Below are 17,623 nucleotides of genomic sequence, written 5' to 3'. Positions count from 1 at the left end.
CTTTTAACAAAGGGAATTAATGGGAAGTGGGGTGGGGGAGAAGAGAAAGGGAGATGGGCTCAGAGCATAAGGACATCCCCATGTCCTTATGTGCTAGTGTCCTTACATAACAATGAATATGCACAATGAAATTTAGTTTTCTACAATTCTTTCTTTTTTTTTGCTGCTGTTGTTGGAGGGGCTAGGGGTGTGGCCACAGCTGGAGTGTGGAATTAGAGGATAGTCTCCACAAGTCAGTTTTTTCCTTCCACCACGTAGGTTCCAGGGATCAAGCTAAGGTCACTGGTCTTGAGGTGACAAGTACTCTTACCCAGTGAGCTATCATCTCACAGGCCCTCATTTAAAAGAAAGAATTAAAATTAGTTAATTAATAAAAAAAAAAAAAAGACTGAGGCTGGAAACAAGTTTGCCTGAGGTTACCTGGTAGTGCCGGGTGGAGCCATTGGCTGAATGACCTCTGAGACATAGGGAAGGGACCCATCATTTCCCACATCTGGGGTCTGGAACCCTTCCTTCTAGCAGTTACCCACTATGAGAAGGCCAGTCAGAGAGAAAGACAGACATGGGCACAAATAATTACAAAACTATGGATGGAGGATATTAGGGAGATTATGGAGACTCGGAGGAGGCATAGCTGACGCAGTGAGGGTGGGATGTAAGTTGGGGCAGGGAGAATCTTTCTGGAGGAAGGGACGACACCAAACATAAAGGCATTGTGAGGCCTAACCTCAGAACTGCTCAGAAGCTGATATAAGATTCTATTCATATCTATACTAGCTAAGGATTTAACAGACAATACAGCTAGTGTCTTTGTTAGGGTTTCTATTACCCTGATACAACACCACGACCAAAAGCAACTTGGGGAGAAAAGGGTTTGCTTCAGCTTCCAGGAGGAAGGAAAGTCAGGCAAGAATTCACAGGTAGGAGGAACCTAGATGCAGGAATTGAAGCAGAGGCCAAGAAGGGGTACGGCTACTAAGGGCTTGCTCAAAATGTTTTTTGGAGCCTGCATTCTTATATAAGACAGGACCATCCACCAATCTCCACGCCTAGCCCACACTGCTGTGGGGAGAGTCAGTCCACATCAATCCTTAAACAAGAAAACGTTCTAAAGGGCCAGGCAAGGTGTTGCACAATCCCAGCACTCAGCAGGCAGAGGTAGGTGGATCTTTGAGTTTGAGGCCAGAGAAACCCTGAGATCTTAAGCAATTTTTCTTCATAGCCCCTTAACCTCTGTTAGGATTACCTGATTGATCTGTTTGTCCTGTCACTGTGGCCTTCGCACTCACATGTTAAATAGCTTCTTGAGTATGCTATCGTTCTCTAGAGGATAAGAATCTATGAAAAACTATATATACGTATGTATATTACATGTATGCATAATCATAAAGGGGATCGATTAGGTTGGTGGCTGTATGAAGGGAAGGCAGAAGACACAGTAGCTTCTTAGTTCTGGGAGCTGCAAGCAGCACCAGCGAGATGGCTTACCTGGTAAAGACTCTTGCCATGAAGCCTGACAACCTGGGTTTGATCCCCCAGTCTCAAGTCACGGAAGGAGAAAGCCAGCTCTCTCGAGTTCTTTTCTGCTCTGTACACAAATGCCATGGTATACATGAGCACACACACACACACACACACACACACATACACACGTTGTAGTACACGTGAGCCCTCCATATGCTGTGGTACACATGAGCCCACACATATATACATACGTGCACACAACATAAAATGTAATAATTTTTTAAAAAGCTGGAACCCTAAAGGAAAGAGGACCCATTAATGCAGCCCAGTCCGATACTGAAAACCCCTGGAGTCGCTTTTGTGAGTTCAGTGGAAAGGCTGAGGAAGCTTTGGTCACAGATGACAGCAGCAGCAATATTCTCAGGAGAAGCTGAGCCCACACTTGTTGGCTGAGTTTTTCTCTCCTGCTTTATTTCATCCAGGCTATCAGCCTGTTGGCTGGTAATGCCTACATTTAGGGTGGGTCTTTCCCTTTCAGTAGCAATCTTTTCTAGCCTGTCTACTTTTCTTTTCTTTTTCTTTTTCTTTTTTTTTTTTTTGAGACAGGGTCCCATGATCCCAGGCTGTCTTCAGACTCTCTAGATAGCCAAGAATGACCTTGAACTTCTGCTTCTCCCTCTTTCTAGCTCCCAAGTACTGGGATTACAGGTGCCTACCGCCATGTCCAGTTAATTCAACCCTTGGGTACCTGGGATTAAATTTAAGACTTTAGGCATTGGAGGCAGAGCACTCCACCAATTGAACTGCACCTCCGGCCCAGGAATTGAACTTTTGATACAGGAAATAGAACTTGAGCACCTGAATTAACATGGCAGCTTCATCACTTAATAACCTTGGGTCAATATTTAAATCACTCTGATTCTGTTTCGATTTCTGTAAATTGAGGTTAATATTTCCCATCTTACAAGATTGCCATGAAAACCAGAGCCACTTTGTACTAAATGCCTGGCACAGAGGCTAGTACCCAGCAGGTACTCAATTATACCAGGTAATAACCACAAATTAATCAACTAGGACAAAGCACTTAGAAGTCATTTATGTAGTGTGTTACTGGTGGGCTTGGATGGAGCATGGAAAGAAGGAATCACACAGGGCAGAGCGTACACAATGTCTTGGCAATTAGGACAGAGCTCGGTTTTACCCCCTAAACCCCAAGCAGCTTTTCTGTGCGACTGCACTCAGCATGATCAACCCCTGAGCAACAAACACCACTAGCCTTTCTTCCCAGCTTTTGACGAAGGACTTACTTAACAACCAGCTAGCAGAAGCCTGAATATAAAATAATGAATATATGATATGATCTGGCTAATTACTGCTTCCTAGTGAATGTCATACGACTGGCTCCATGAGGGTGTGGGAGGGGGTTTGATCGGTTTTTGGTGTGGAGTGTGTGGGTGTGTGTGTACAAACCTACACCATAGGAACAAAGCAGCTGGTGAGGATGCCTAGCTCCTGTGTGGCTGTCCTCAGGTCTCACAGCGTCTTAGTTACAGCATGTCTCTCTCCACGCTACGGGCTGGCACTGTGTTGCGCACATCTGTTTTGGCTGCATACTGTATGATATTGGACACGCAGCAAATGTTCAGTAAATATATGCTGCGTGAATAAATACATTGCAGAGACACAGACGCACTTGTCTATCTATGTATCTGACACACTTTTATCCTCATTCCTGGGGCCAATTTTCCATGTTGCCTGTCAATTGAGTCATATCTAATTGCTGCCCAGCCTTTTGGCTAAAATCAAGTGTTGAGTCACAACTAGACTATATATAGCTGGAGCCTTGGTCTAACTTCTGTCCTGATGAAGTCTGTGATGGAAATATGCTATTACATATTATACAGTACAAGGCTACTGGCTATGAGGGATATTGAAAAATGCCTAGAGTGACTGAAGAGTGAAATTTGGAATTTGTTTTCACTTAGATTTAAGTTGCTATATGTGACTAGTGTATTGGCCAACTCTAGCCTATAGTCTCTCTTAGCCCAGACTAGCCTTAAACTCACTATGTATCAGAGGCTGCCATAAGCTTTTGTTCCTCCTGCCTCAGTGGCTGGGATTGTGCATGTGTGGCACCCTACCTGGTTCTAGTCTCTTACATTGGCCACCTCTTGTGCTTTTTAAAAAAACAGTTAGGTTTTATTTTATGTACATTAGTGTGAAGGTGTCAGCTCCTTTGGAATTGGCATTACAGATAGAGCTGCCATGTGGGTGCTGGGAATTGAACCCAGGTCCTTTGGAAGGACAGGCGGTGCTCTTGAGCTATCCCTCCAGCCTTCCTCTTGTGCTTTTCTACATTTCAATCATTTGGTAGATGACAGACAACACTTTTGACGGTGGTTATAGTTGGAAGGCTTCTCTAGCAGTCTTATATCACCTTTTAAAAATAATCCATTTCAATGATGTATTTTTATGTGCCTGTGTGTGCATGTATGCCATGTATGTGAGTGCCTGTAGAGGCCAGGAGAGGATTTCAGATGCTCTGGAGCTGGAGTTGCAAGCAGCTGTGAGCTGTGCAATGTGGGTTCTGGGAGTTGAACTTGGGTCCTCCGGAGGAGCAGCAATTGCTCATACTGCTGAGATATCTCCACCAAATTCTCTCTCCGGCACTTGGGAGCCAGAGGCAGGTGAATTTCTACGAGTTAAAGGCCACCCTGGGCTAGGTAGAGAACTAGTTCCTGACCAACCACAATTAATTACACAGTGAAATTCTGTCTGAAAAGCAAACAAACAAACTATATATATATATATATATATATTTGAGCACACACACATATGAAGTGGGGCTAGGATGTAGTTCAGTGGGAAGGCCTACAGGGCCCTACGTTTGCCCTCTCATGTCATATACATTACATATACATCAATTTAAATATGTGCGTGCATATGTTATTCATTTGTGTAAATACATAAAGTGAAAGTAAAACATAAATCACTATAATCAAGTCACCATTTAACTTTTGTTTGTTTGTTTGTTTTAGACAAGGTTTCTCTGTGCAGCCCTGGCTGTCCAGGACTTGCTCTGTCGACCAGGATGGCTTCAAACTCACAGAGATCCCCTTCACTCTGCCTCCTAAGTGCTGGGATTAAAGGTGTAACCATTTAGACTTTTTAAGTGGTAAAATAAAATAGGGAGTGAAGACTATTTTTAAAAAGAAGATGATGGTTCTCTGAGCTGCGAAAAACTGTTTTTCTTTCCAGTTCTGTCTAAGGCAGCACAAAGGAACAGGGAGGCGAGCGTGCACATGAAGGTCTCTTGGGCCATAGGGGAAACAGGCTGCCTGACTGAGATCCACAAATCTGCATTTGACTATAAAACTGCGGATCCTCCTCCTGTGCATCTAAAATTATAGTTCACACTCATTACTGCAATCGACAATGTTCGAAGAATGCCTGTTATAAATCCAGTATTATTAGTTACATAACCCTTTCCAGTTTAGTGGGGTTTTGTAGCTACTTACCACTGAGTGACTTCACACTCACGGAGATCTGCCGGCCTGTCTCCTGAGTACTAGGATTAAATGTGTGCACCACCATGCCCAGCTATAGTTTAATCTTTACAGAGTTAGAGATTGTTCACGTCACTGGTATTTAAAAATGTGAGGATCTGAGAGCACACAGAACCCTAATAATAAAATTTGATGCTGCCCGATTTAAGGGACTAACAATCCAGTTTATGAACTTGTAAGCCCCCTGTGTTAGCTTCCATTTTTGGACAAGAATTCAAATTCTAGTTTGTGGTTTATCTATAAGCTTCAGAGACATTATAGTCTAAAGATAAAGTGAGTTTTGGAGCCATTTTGGTGTCTGCCCCCACCATCTCCATTAACTAGAGAATTACCAGACTGTATTACTTCATTGATTTAAACTCAAATCCTCTCACAGATATTAATATTTCATGTTTATTCATGACTCCATAGTAAGGTAAAAAGCTTTTTAAAAATGATTGCAGTAGGGTTGTGGTGGTGCATGTCTTTAATCCCAGTACACAGAAGGCAGAGGCAGGAGGATCTCTGCCAGCCTGGGCTACATAGAGAGCCCCTCAAAAGAACAAACAACAAATTATTTTATTAACAGGTTGAATTATATTGGCCAAATAGGACTTCATTTCTTTATCTCCAAGTTTCTGATGCATGGGAAGAAGCCAGGGACCACAGCTTTATTGCCAGAGCACCAAACAGTAGGTATACCTTAACGTAGAGACGGGGTCTCAGGTAGTTCACATTGGCTTTGAACTCCTCAGTAGCCAAGGACGACACTGAATTTTATTCATTGGTTTATTGTAGTGGAAAGCCACTGGTGGTACTCTTATTTAAAACTCTACTTTATTTGGGGTGTTTAGGCCTCTCCCTTCCACTAACCCCCAACCTTAAGCAGGAAAGAGAAAAGGTTAGTGGGGAGAGGGAGCTCAGACCCCTTTACTTCTGGCTAGTTGGGATCAAGGGGTTCTTTTAGGGCTCTACACCAATCTCCATCAACTGAAGATGCAGCTAGCAGGCTTCTCCGTACTGCTGCGCCCCGAAGTATTTCTGTCTGTCAGCTCCAAATTGCCACATGCCAACACCAAACTCCACAGTCTCTTTCTCTGCCTCTTACTTATACTCTGCGAGTCCTAGACGACAACGACCCTTTCTGTGTGGCACAAGGAAGGCGGTTACCAGCTGACAAAGATCATACCCCTCATGTGACAATTAACAGGTATGGGCAAACTATAGCCCAACTAAAATCCCATACTTAGGATTAAAACAAAAACATATTTTCATAACATACAAAGAAACCAAAACTTCCATTACAATTTATTTTGTCGAGACAGGTTTCTCTGTGTAGCCTTGGCTGTCCTGGACTCACGCTTAGCTGTGCCTGTCTCCATCTCCTGAGTGTTGGGATTAAAGACCTGCACTACCACAGCCCACCAGGCTGACACTGACTTCTTGATCATCTCCCAAATGCTGGAATTACATGCCACCAGGCCTAATTTAGGTGCAATCTATGGTTGCTGTGTGGGAATTAAATTCTATTTCTACCAAAAGTTTCAAAAACACGTTTTACAGAGAGAACTGAATCATAATGGATTTCAAGCGCAATAATCTTTTTTTTGAGCTGTGAAGCCCAACGTAGAATTTACTATGTAGCTTTTAACTTGTGCCCCAGTCTGCCAAGTGATTGGACTACAGGTAAGTGTATTCTTTTTTACTAAATCCCAGCTTTTTATTATTCCGACTTTGTAGACAAGTCAGTATGTATACGAGCATGTTTAGAATGTGTCCGAAAAAAGTAATAAAGTGAATAATCTAGCTGGGTGTCCCTTTCATCATGAAGGGATCTCTAAACTGGTGGACCAGATCCGACGCCAGACAGACGTCCTGCAAGAGGCCTGTTTTTACAGTACGTCCAGGAGAAACTTCATGCAATTCTAAAGCTTACTCAAGGGTCACTAGTAAATACGGCGAGCAGCGCACAAGGCCCTCTCCGTCTGCTGTGCGGCACGGAGCGGCAGAGCAAGCCTGTTTCCCAGGCCTTGCACCACTGATTGTTGAAGAGACAAAAGAAAGGCTCTGGCCTCGCCCTTGCGCAACTTAAAAAGTCCCACTAGCGAAGGACTTATGAAAAAAATCAGACCGCAATTAAGAGGACGAAAAACAGGCAAACAATAACCATCTCTGCATAACAATCGCCTATTTGTGCTCTAAGGGGCAGCAGTGGAGACTAGAAGTTTGAAACCCAGAGCCGGAGGGACAGACAAAAAACAAAAAACAAAAAAACCCAAACTAAGATGGAAGAAAGGAGGCTGTACTCGAGCGGGAAATGCCAGGTGAGGACCGAGGGCGGGTGGAGGAGAGCCTCCTCCGGGCTACGAGGGGCCAGGGCGCCCATGGAGCGCGGCCACCGAGGGGCCGGAAAGGCCGGCGGCCGCTGCGGCCGGTCGGTTTAACCGAAAGGCGGCTTCCTGCGCCTCCATTTGCGCGGCGGGGCCCAGCGCGGAGGCCGTGGCGCGGGGGGGGCGGGGCGGGGCCTGCGCGCGCAGGCGCCCTGGCGCGCCTCGCCCCGGCAGGGGGCGGGGCGCCTATATTACGTGCGCGGCGCCGCCCCTGCGAGAGGACGTTGCGTGCTCGCTCGCGCCAGGCGAGTCTCCGCGTCTTGCCTCGCGAACTCGGTGAAAGGAATTGGCGCCGTTCGACACCAGGCGGGTCCGCTCTGCAGCAGCCCTCAGCCCTCTCCAGCCGCAGCCGCCGCCCGGGCCGACCAGCAGCCGCCGCCAGAGGCCGAGGGAGCCAGCAGCCAGCGGTGAACCGGGGCCCTCACCATGAGTTCTTCGCCTGTTAATGTCAAGAAGCTGAAGGTGTCGGAGCTGAAGGAGGAGCTCAAGAAGCGGCGCCTCTCCGACAAGGGCCTCAAGGCCGACCTCATGGATCGCCTCCAGGCCGCGCTGGACAACGAGGCGGGAGGCCGCCCCGCCATGGAGCCCGGGAACGGCAGCCTCGACCTGGGTGGCGATGCGGCCGGGCGCTCGGGAGCAGGCCTAGAGCAGGAGGCCGCGGCCGGCGCCGAGGACGAGGAGGAGGAGGAGGGCATCGCCGCGCTGGACGGCGACCAGATGGATCTGGGCGAGGAGAACGGGGCGGAGGGGGCGGCCGACGCGGGCGCGATGGAGGAGGAGGAGGCGGCGTCGGAGGACGAAAACGGCGACGACCAGGGCTTCCAGGAGGGGGAGGACGAGCTCGGCGACGAGGAGGAGGGCGCGGGCGACGAGAACGGCCACGGGGAGCAGCAGCCCCAACCGCCGGCGGCGGCGCAGCAGCCCGCCCAGCAGCGCGGGGCTGGCAAGGAGGCCGCGGGCAAGAGCAGCGGCCCCACCTCGCTCTTCGCGGTGACGGTGGCGCCGCCCGGGGCGAGGCAGGGCCAACAGCAGGCGGGAGGTAAGAAGGCGGAAGGCGGCGGGTGAGTGTTGCGTTGTGGGTGCGCGCGGCGGGAGGCCCGCGCGGGGACCGTGCCCCAGGCCTGGCGGGGGCCCCCCCGGGGGCGGGCGCCGCGGGGGGCGGGGGAGCCCGGGGCCGCCGGGAGGCTCCGCTCGGCGTGCCGGCGGCGCCTCCATTATGTGTGTCGGGCGCCGGGGAGGGGGGGAGAGCTGCAGCTGCCGCGGTGGGGGTTGTGCTGGGTGGGTGGGGGGGGAGGACGGGCGGGCGGGAGCGCCGGCCGCTGGGGCGCTGCGTGCGCGCGGTTCGGGCACATGTCTGGGCGGGGGAGGGGAGGGGGAGGCCCGAAGGTCCCGGGGCGGGCGGGTTTTGGCGGCTCCTCGCCGCGGTATTGTGCAAGGAGCGCAGGGGCTCGGTGTGACGTCACTTCCGGCGGGAGGCGCCGGGCGCGGAGAGCGGGGCGGAAGCCCAGTACAATGCGGCGGCGGGGCACGCGGGCGCGGGTGGGGGAGGGGCGGCGGGCCCACGCTCCCCCTCCCCGCCGGAGCGCGGCGCGGCGCACGTGGACTCGGGCGGCGTCGCGCTTTCTTTTTTTTTAATTTTTTAAATTTTTTTTAAAAAGCTTCCTGGAAGGTTACGGCAGAGCAGGCAAAATCAGCGTCTTTAGACTGCGTCACTGTCCCCAGTCCCGTTCCTTTCTGATGGGTTTTTTATTTATTTGTTTGTTCTTGCTGTCTTTACTTCGCATTTGTTTCGTGGGCTAAAAAGTCACAGACCCGGTCTGGAAAAGTCAGTAGCCTCTCTTGAGGCTGGGAAACAAGGAAGGTGTTTTTCTCCGTTATTTAGCTCGTGGCCTGGGGTTTTTAAGGCGGTGTTCTGTGTCGTTATAGGAGACGGCAAAACAGAACAGAAAGGCGGAGATAAAAAGAGAGGTGTCAAAAGACCTCGAGAAGATCATGGCCGAGGATATTTTGAGTATATTGAAGAAAACAAGTACAGCAGGTAGATACTAACCTAGTTTTCACTTGTCACCCATTCCTTGTGCATGGGGAGAAGAGCTTTATCAGGAGACAATTCTGTTTTTCAGAGCCAAGTCTCCTCAGCCACCTGTTGAAGAAGAAGACGAACACTTCGATGACACAGTGGTTTGTCTTGATACTTGTAAGTGAGGCGGAATTTCCCGCTCTTCTCATTTTCAAGTGTAGTGTTAAATTGGTTTTAAGTGTTAGGAAAATGTGTTGATCTGAAAGTGGAGAAAACCCGTTAAGGGATTTGTTTTAAAGCAGGAAGATAATAAGCTTTTGTTCAGGTTACAGTAGTTTAATATTTAGTGCCACTTCAGTTGTATTGATATTTTTTACAAATTTTACTAAATGGTAATATTTTTATGGCTTGGAACTTCTCAGTACTTAGGGATGTAAAACTAATCCATTTTTGTTCAGCTACCAGAATCTTATTGTAGTTTTTTGTTTTTTTTTTTTAAATCCTGCCTGTAACTTGTCCTTAGATAGGTGATATGGTTTAATTTTTCATGTGGAACTATAGTAAGTGAGCTATTTGGGCTAGTTGAATACTTACTAATGATTTTCCCCATTAGCACACACGTATATTCCCTATTCTAAGGATTGTAATATTACCTTTCAATAACTGCTCTTTTGTTCTCAATTCCAGTTCAGTAGCTGCTGCTTTAACATAAGTTGATTTCTTCCAAAGACCTGGGGCAGCAGCAGTGGGCTATCTGAGCCACTAGCTTTCTTCAGCAGCGAATGGTATCAATGGCAGCGCTGTAAATATGCTACTTTACCCAGTTGGGTTGCAATTGAGTATGAAGTATTGCAAACCATGAAATGGGCTTTAGCTGTCAGATTTGTATTTTTATCTTTTAAAGAAGTTGGTTAGTTTAATAAGTATTTAATAAGAATGTATAACTTGGTGTGAGCAGAACAAAAAAAAATTAAGTGCTTGAGTAGTTACAAGGTTTCACTTGGTGGCTAAAAGCTTGGATTCTCACATTTCCTTGTACAAATTATTTTCAGAGGCTTGAGAGTTAAAGTGGCTGGTTTCAAACTTCATACCTTTTACAGTCAGATAAGTCTTGAAAGAGAAAACAACTGATTTGGAAGTTTTGCTGTTTACTGAAATGTAAAATATTTTCCAAGAGAATGGTTAATATTACTACTTAGAGTTAGATCAATCAGACTGTTTAGACACAAATTTAGTTCTGTCAGCAGTCAGGAAAAGCTTGAGAATTTCAAACTGCAGATGAGTTCAATAAAACAATAAACGGCTTTCTAATTTAACATTGGTTGTCAGGTGAGAATTCTGAGAAGCTGTGGATTAATAAGCTCTTCTCATCCAAAGATAGCTAGGTTAAAGACTGGATTTGTATAATCCAGGCAGTAGTTAATTCCTAGTTGTGATACCTTATTAGGTTGGGTAAAAGAGCCTGAAAGGTTACAAATTAACGCTTAGACTGCCGGGCTTGTGGGTTTGAAGCTGGCGTAGTCACATGTTTTCAGAGATGAGTTAAAGTTCTAGAACCTTGGTGTTAGTCTGCACATCACAGGATCAGCAGTTTTCTTAAAATATTTGGTGGTGGCTTCCCTTCAGTTTTTATTGTCACTGGTAAATTCTACCTGGTTCTGGCATGCTTCCCTTTGATATCCTGCTGTCCTCTACTGCTTGCCTCTTAAGTCAAGGTAAAGAGCAGAGCAGGTATGTATCAATGTTGCATTGTCTCAATCATTATGTACATTTCAGACTTCGGCATTAAAATTGGCAGTTGACTGCTTAGTACATAATCAATTTAAGACTGCCTTGGTGGGAGTGGGGCTTAAAATGTGAATAGGAGCAAGAGCATGGTGTAAAAACAGTTTTGCAGTAATATATTAGATGAAAAACAGACTAAATTTTGTCAACATAGCTGAAATACATTGGGTGTCAAAAGAATAATTTGGCATTTGATATAATTTCAGATAATTGTGATCTGCATTTTAAAATATCAAGAGACCGCCTCAGTGCTTCTTCTCTTACTATGGAGAGTTTTGCTTTTCTTTGGGCTGGAGGAAGAGCATCTTACGGTGTGTCAAAGGGCAAAGTCTGTTTTGAGATGAAGGTAAATCTTGTGGCTTAAGGAACCTATTTGTATTGGTCTGTGTCTAGGTCAGAAGGAACTCCTGAAATGAGAGAGCCTCAGGTTTTCCTATCAATATACAGAGCTAGCCCATGTACCATTTAGACTTACTAGATCTTCCAAGTTGGGGGCTGTATATAGCTAAAGATTTAGAGCACTTTCTGTATTAATAGCAGGGGAAGAAATTGGCCCATCGCCCTGATGAAATTGAGTTCAAGGGATTGTCTTATTTTACAGCTTAATCATGTAGTTGCTTGATTTTCAGGTAACGGAGAAGATCCCAGTCAGGCATTTATATACAAAAGATATTGACATCCATGAAGTTCGGATTGGCTGGTCACTAACCACAAGTGGAATGTTGCTTGGTAAAGTTTATATTTGAGTACTGCATTAATTTAGGATCTGGTTACAGTATTAAATGAGACCTAGAATGCATTGTAAGCCTTGACCTGATTTTATCCATTTAGTGTTGGCTATTTTACAGCTAGCATGTGCAGGCATGGATAGGGTTTTTGTTTTTAGGTTTTTGTGTTTTTGTTTTTTTGAGACAAGGTTTCTCTGTAACAGTCCTAGATATGCTGCACTCACTTTGTAGACCAGGCTGGCCTCAAACTCACAGAGACCTATCTGCTTCCTGAGTCCTTTTGTAGTTTTAAAGATGGTTAAACTAGATAGACTGCTTTTGACATGTAAATTGTCAGTTGGTGTCCTACTCTGTCACTTGGGCATTTGTTCTTTATAAAGATAGATTTGACAACTGTTGGGTGGGATTTGCTCACTAATTCTTTGAGCATACATTTTAAATAAGTTAGATGGGTCTTGGGACTGCTTAGATGGGTTTAATATTTTTGGTTTTGTTTTGCTTTTTTTTTTCTTTAGGTGAAGAAGAATTTTCCTACGGCTATTCTCTGAAAGGAATAAAAACCTGCAACTGCGAGACAGAGGATTATGGAGAGAAGTTTGATGAAAATGATGTGATTACATGTTTTGCTGTAAGTTAAATGTTACTGTGTGTATATAGAAGAATTTCTTATCAATATGACCGAACATAATGCAGCTAGTTCTGAAATAGGTGTGTGGGAAGGAGGCTCTGGGGTTAAGGTTCTTGCTGTAAGTGAGGGGAGCTGAGTTTGGGTACCTTAATGCCCATGTAAGTGAAGAACTGAGATGCAGCTGGTGAGAGGGGAGAGGCAGCAGCCAGTGTGGCTAAAGCCTCAGGGACAGGAAGACATCTGACATGGAACTCTGGCCACACATACAAGAGCAGTTGAAACTGGGAAAATAAAAGACTATTGTTTGAAGAATCACTGATACATTTTGTCAGAAAAACGAGATTGGCCTGAAAAGCCTATCCTCTAAGGCCTGAATCTTGTGTTTTATTGTATACAACCATTAATTCGTAGCAATTGGCCTGAGTGTATTAGCTTCTGTTATCTGGACGAGTTGAGGAGCCTTATAGGAAATAGTTTGAAACTGGTTTTTAAAAATTTCCTTCAACAGAACTTTGAAACTGATGAAGTTGAACTCTCCTATGCAAAGAATGGACAAGATCTTGGTGTTGCCTTCAAGATCAGTAAGGAAGTTCTTGCTGACCGGCCACTTTTCCCGCATGTTCTCTGTCATAACTGTGCAGTTGAATTTAATTTTGGTCAGAAGGAAAAGCCATACTTTCCAATACCTGAAGACTGTACGTTTATCCAAAATGTCCCCTTAGAGGACCGAGTTAGAGGGCCAAAGGGACCTGAAGAGAAGAAGGATTGTGAAGTAAGTTGTTTTTAATGTGTTTATAGATGGTTTGGAGATGACATTGAACAAGGCTAAATAACGGATATTGACTGCTGATGTGTGAGGAAGTGAAATAGCGTTTTGGTTTTTTTTTTTTCCCCTTTTACTGTAGGTTGTAATGATGATTGGCTTGCCAGGAGCTGGAAAAACTACCTGGGTTACTAAGCATGCAGCTGAAAACCCTGGGAAGTATAACATTCTTGGAACAAATACCATTATGGACAAAATGATGGTAAGTAAAAGAATGAAAATAAAGTGTCAAGAAGAGAGTGGGGCATAGTTCAGGGGAGATACTTGTAGGTTAATCTTGTCTTCATATCATAGTGAATAGGATTTTACCTAAAACAAAATTTGGGTAATCTATCTGGAATAAATCATCTTCCAGTGCCTGCTTTTCCATAAAGTAATCCTTAGCAGTTTAAAGAGCAAGATCAAAACTCCATTTTGGGGTGGATAACTATTGAAAAGATGCAATTGAATATTTATAAAATGTTACCTCGTTCCTATAGTCACAAACTTTTACAAAATGTGTAACAAATTAAGCATATTAAAAATTTTTGGTAGGTGGCAGGTTTTAAGAAGCAAATGGCAGATACTGGGAAACTGAACACACTGTTGCAGAGAGCCCCACAGTGTCTTGGAAAGTTTATTGAGATTGCTGCCCGCAAGAAGCGAAATTTTATTCTGGATCAGGTAAGCAGTAGCTTTGGAGTTAAAAAAAAAGTTAGCTAATAATTGATACTATATAAGATTAATGACTGTAACTCTTTAATTTTTTTCCCCTCAAGACAAATGTGTCTGCTGCTGCCCAGAGGAGAAAAATGTGCCTGTTTGCAGGCTTTCAGCGAAAAGCTGTTGTAGTTTGCCCAAAAGACGAAGACTATAAACAGAGGACACAGAAGAAAGCAGAAGTAGAGGGGAAAGACCTACCAGAACATGCTGTCCTTAAGATGAAAGGCATGAAATCTTACTTTACTTATACTGTCTTAAGTCTGTTTTTGTAATTTATCTAGAAATAGTGTCTTAGCACTGATAACTTAGGGATTGTACTAATCTTGGTAAATAGCAGTGTGTTTGGTTTATTTACAAAGCCATGGCCAGATACTGTAATAGTGGTGGCACACAAGTGTAATCCTAGCATCGGGACAGAGGCAGGTGGAGTTCTAACCCAGCCTGGTCTACTGAGCGAGTTCCATGGCAGCCACAGCTACACAGAAACCAAATGAGAAAAGATAATTAAAAATTATACAATTTATATATATATTTATAATTATAATTTGCCTTTATTTCCTGTAGGAAACTTCACCCTGCCTGAGGTGGCTGAATGTTTTGATGAAATAACCTATGTTGAACTTCAGAAGGAAGAAGCCCAAAAGCTTTTGGAGCAATATAAAGAAGAAAGCAAAAAGGCACTCCCACCAGAAAAGAAGCAAAACACTGGCTCAAAGAAGAGCAATAAAAATAAGAGTGGCAAGAACCAGTTCAACAGAGGTGGTGGCCATAGAGGGCGTGGAGGATTCAATATGCGAGGTGGCAATTTCAGAGGAGGAGGCAAGTTAATTTTGAGTGTTAAGCTTATTTGGAAATGAGCAGAGAGGTTAGGTTTTTAACTTTTAAGCGAAATAGGAAGTTGGTTTCCTAGCTAATTCTATACTGCCATGTTTAATACATAATAGAAAAAAATTTCATGCTAGGCATACCAGGATTTAAATGACATTGCTTATTTTTCATTAATGATCAAACTTGACTGTGAACTCTGACTTAGTGTGTTATTAAGACTCAACTCTCCTTGCATTTATTTAGCTCCTGGGAATCGTGGCGGATATAATAGGAGAGGCAACATGCCACAGAGAGGTGGTGGTGGTGGAAGTGGTGGAATTGGCTATCCATATCCTCGTGGCCCTGTTTTCCCTGGAAGAGGTGGTTACTCAAACAGAGGGAATTATAACAGAGGTGGAATGCCCAACAGAGGGAACTATAACCAGGTATTGACTTATAACTTGGCCTAGAAAGTTGTAGATGGGTGTGTGTTGGAGTCCTCGCTGGAGGGGTGACATAGTTGTGAAGTGATTTTGAGTTTACTGGACTTTGCTTTTCAGCTACACTAACTAGTAACAGCAGTGAGCTTGGGGTATAAAGGTTCCTTCTGCGAGATCCTGAAATCGGCCAGCTGTTGACTTAGGAGCTCTTTATTTACAGATTTTTTTTCCTTTCATAGAATTTCAGAGGACGAGGAAACAATCGTGGCTACAAAAATCAATCTCAGGGCTACAACCAGTGGCAGCAGGGTGTAAGTAGTTTCTTAAATGACTACATACGTTATATAGTGTTTACTTACAAGATTCAGGTGGAAGTTATCTAGGGATTGAAGTGTTTATATTAATAGCAGCACAAGGTATTGATACTATGTTCTAAATTGTAACCATGGGTAAGCTGGATTTTAACAGTTTAAAGTAAGAGTATTTACTACATATGGTTGTTTTATTACATGGTCCTTTTCAATAGTTTTAAGTATATAAACTAACCCAGGTCTCCTGTTTCCTTTTGTAATGTGTATTGGTAAATAATATGGGTAATTGGTAAATTAAAATTAAGTTCTGGTCTGATGTAGAAATTAAACGTGATAAGTATAAATTTGTTTCCAGCAATTACTCTGAATTAGATCATTGTCATTTCCTAAAAACAAGTTGAGTGGCTTATTGATGTTTTTTTCTTTAAAAACAAAATTTTCTCTTACAGCAATTCTGGGGTCAGAAGCCATGGAGTCAGCATTATCACCAAGGATATTATTGAATACCCAAATAAAACGAACTGATACATATTTCTCCAAAACCTTCACAAGAAGTCGACTGTTTTCTTTAGTAGGCTAACTTTTTAAACATTCCACAAGAGGAAGTGCCTGCGGGTTCCTTTTTTAGAAGCTTTGTGGGTTGATTTTTTTTCTTTTCTTTTTTGTACATTTTTAATTGCAGTTTTAAAGTGAATCGTAAGAGAACCTCAGCATTGTGCACGATAAGAGAATGTGTCAGTATTTCAGGGTTCTACATTTTATCTGTAAAATGTGACTTTTTTTTTTATCACAACAAAAGTAAAATGTTGCTTTGTACCTGGTGTCTTTTATTAAGCATTTACTCCCCCATTTCTCACAGAGAATAACAGTCGGGAGTCATTGTCACAATAAAATAGCAATGTTAGCAACCAGATTCATGGAAGGACTAAGTGGTCCTCATGAATTGCATAAGATTCTGTACTGCTCATAATACACTCCATCCTCTCTAGACTGCTGGGTAACGGTGGAGGGATCATTTCTGACAAAAACCGGGAAGGCTATTTTTTTCTGTTTAACAATAGAATTGGCATAATTGGGAATGAAGATAAAATTTGGAACCGAGATTGAGAAGATGGAGTGTATGTAGAAGGGCTGTTAAAAATGTAAACTTGGTTGCATTATATGTGGAGGCTCAAACTTGTGAAGGTTAAATACCATATTTTCCATTTGTTCTGCATTTTGATTCTGAAAAGAAAGCTGGCTTTGCCCATTTCTTATTAAAAAAACTTGTTGTAAATCCAGTTGTCTAATGGGATCTATATGAAGTTAGCTATGTCTGTATGCCCTTCTCCCACAAATACTGTATAACTAGTGTGCTTGTAGTAGTTTACTCCACCACCTCTGTAAGCTAATGAAATTGTGAGTCACCCATTTTTATCTTAATTTTTAATCATGTCAGTTCTTGAATGGGTATCTCCTTAGCCTGCTGATTTCTTTTTCTTTCTAAAGAAAGTGGGTGGAGAAATTAATTTAGAAGTTTGTTTGCAATAAAAAATTCATTTTACTCTCGTTTGGGATTCTCGCCATCAAGGTCTAAATCCCTTTATACTACATCTCCCAAGAGGAGAAAATTTAAGTGTGTGCTTTCTGGACAGCTTATTCTTTTACTATGTTACTTTGTAACATTTAGGTTTTAAAAACTTAAATGTATACTGACGATTTATAATATAAAGTTGAATTTTCCCTTCCCCTCCCCCCCAAGACGGCTTTTAACATTTATGAGGGGCAAAGGTACTGGCTGGGAGAAGTTAACGCTCAGTTGATCATGTTTACAAATGTGAATGGCTGTCCTCACCTGATATTATACATAATATGATACATGAAACTTTGGGAACAGATGCTTTTAGAAGCCATCATGCAAGCCAGTCATTGATTTCACTACTACACAGTGCCTGCTAACTTAACTAGCTATGTGATAACATCAGATCCCCTAATTGTAAT

General features: G+C 43.6%; 1 protein-coding gene across 1 annotated transcript; it reads left to right on the top strand.

Annotated features, from left to right (window-relative positions):
- Window positions 1-7,586: 7,586 nt before the first annotated feature.
- On the top strand, window positions 7,587-16,919 carry Hnrnpu (heterogeneous nuclear ribonucleoprotein U). The gene is made up of 14 exons (XM_021643856.2): window positions 7,587-8,438; window positions 9,326-9,437; window positions 9,523-9,596; window positions 11,411-11,550; window positions 11,834-11,933; window positions 12,448-12,560; window positions 13,069-13,332; window positions 13,466-13,585; window positions 13,918-14,046; window positions 14,142-14,310; window positions 14,650-14,904; window positions 15,157-15,338; window positions 15,572-15,643; window positions 16,093-16,919. Exons 1-14 carry the CDS (start codon window positions 7,826-7,828, stop codon window positions 16,144-16,146), a joined length of 2,397 nt encoding a protein of 798 aa, XP_021499531.1. The 5' UTR covers window positions 7,587-7,825; the 3' UTR covers window positions 16,147-16,919.
- Window positions 16,920-17,623: the final 704 nt, after the last annotated feature.

Source organism: Meriones unguiculatus, chromosome 11 (genome assembly GCF_030254825.1).
Source record: "Meriones unguiculatus strain TT.TT164.6M chromosome 11, Bangor_MerUng_6.1, whole genome shotgun sequence".
In the NCBI taxonomy this organism is placed as follows: Eukaryota; Metazoa; Chordata; class Mammalia; order Rodentia; family Muridae; genus Meriones; species Meriones unguiculatus.
Note: the sequence above shows the minus strand (reverse complement) of the source record. Positions and strands in the feature narration are given on the sequence as shown.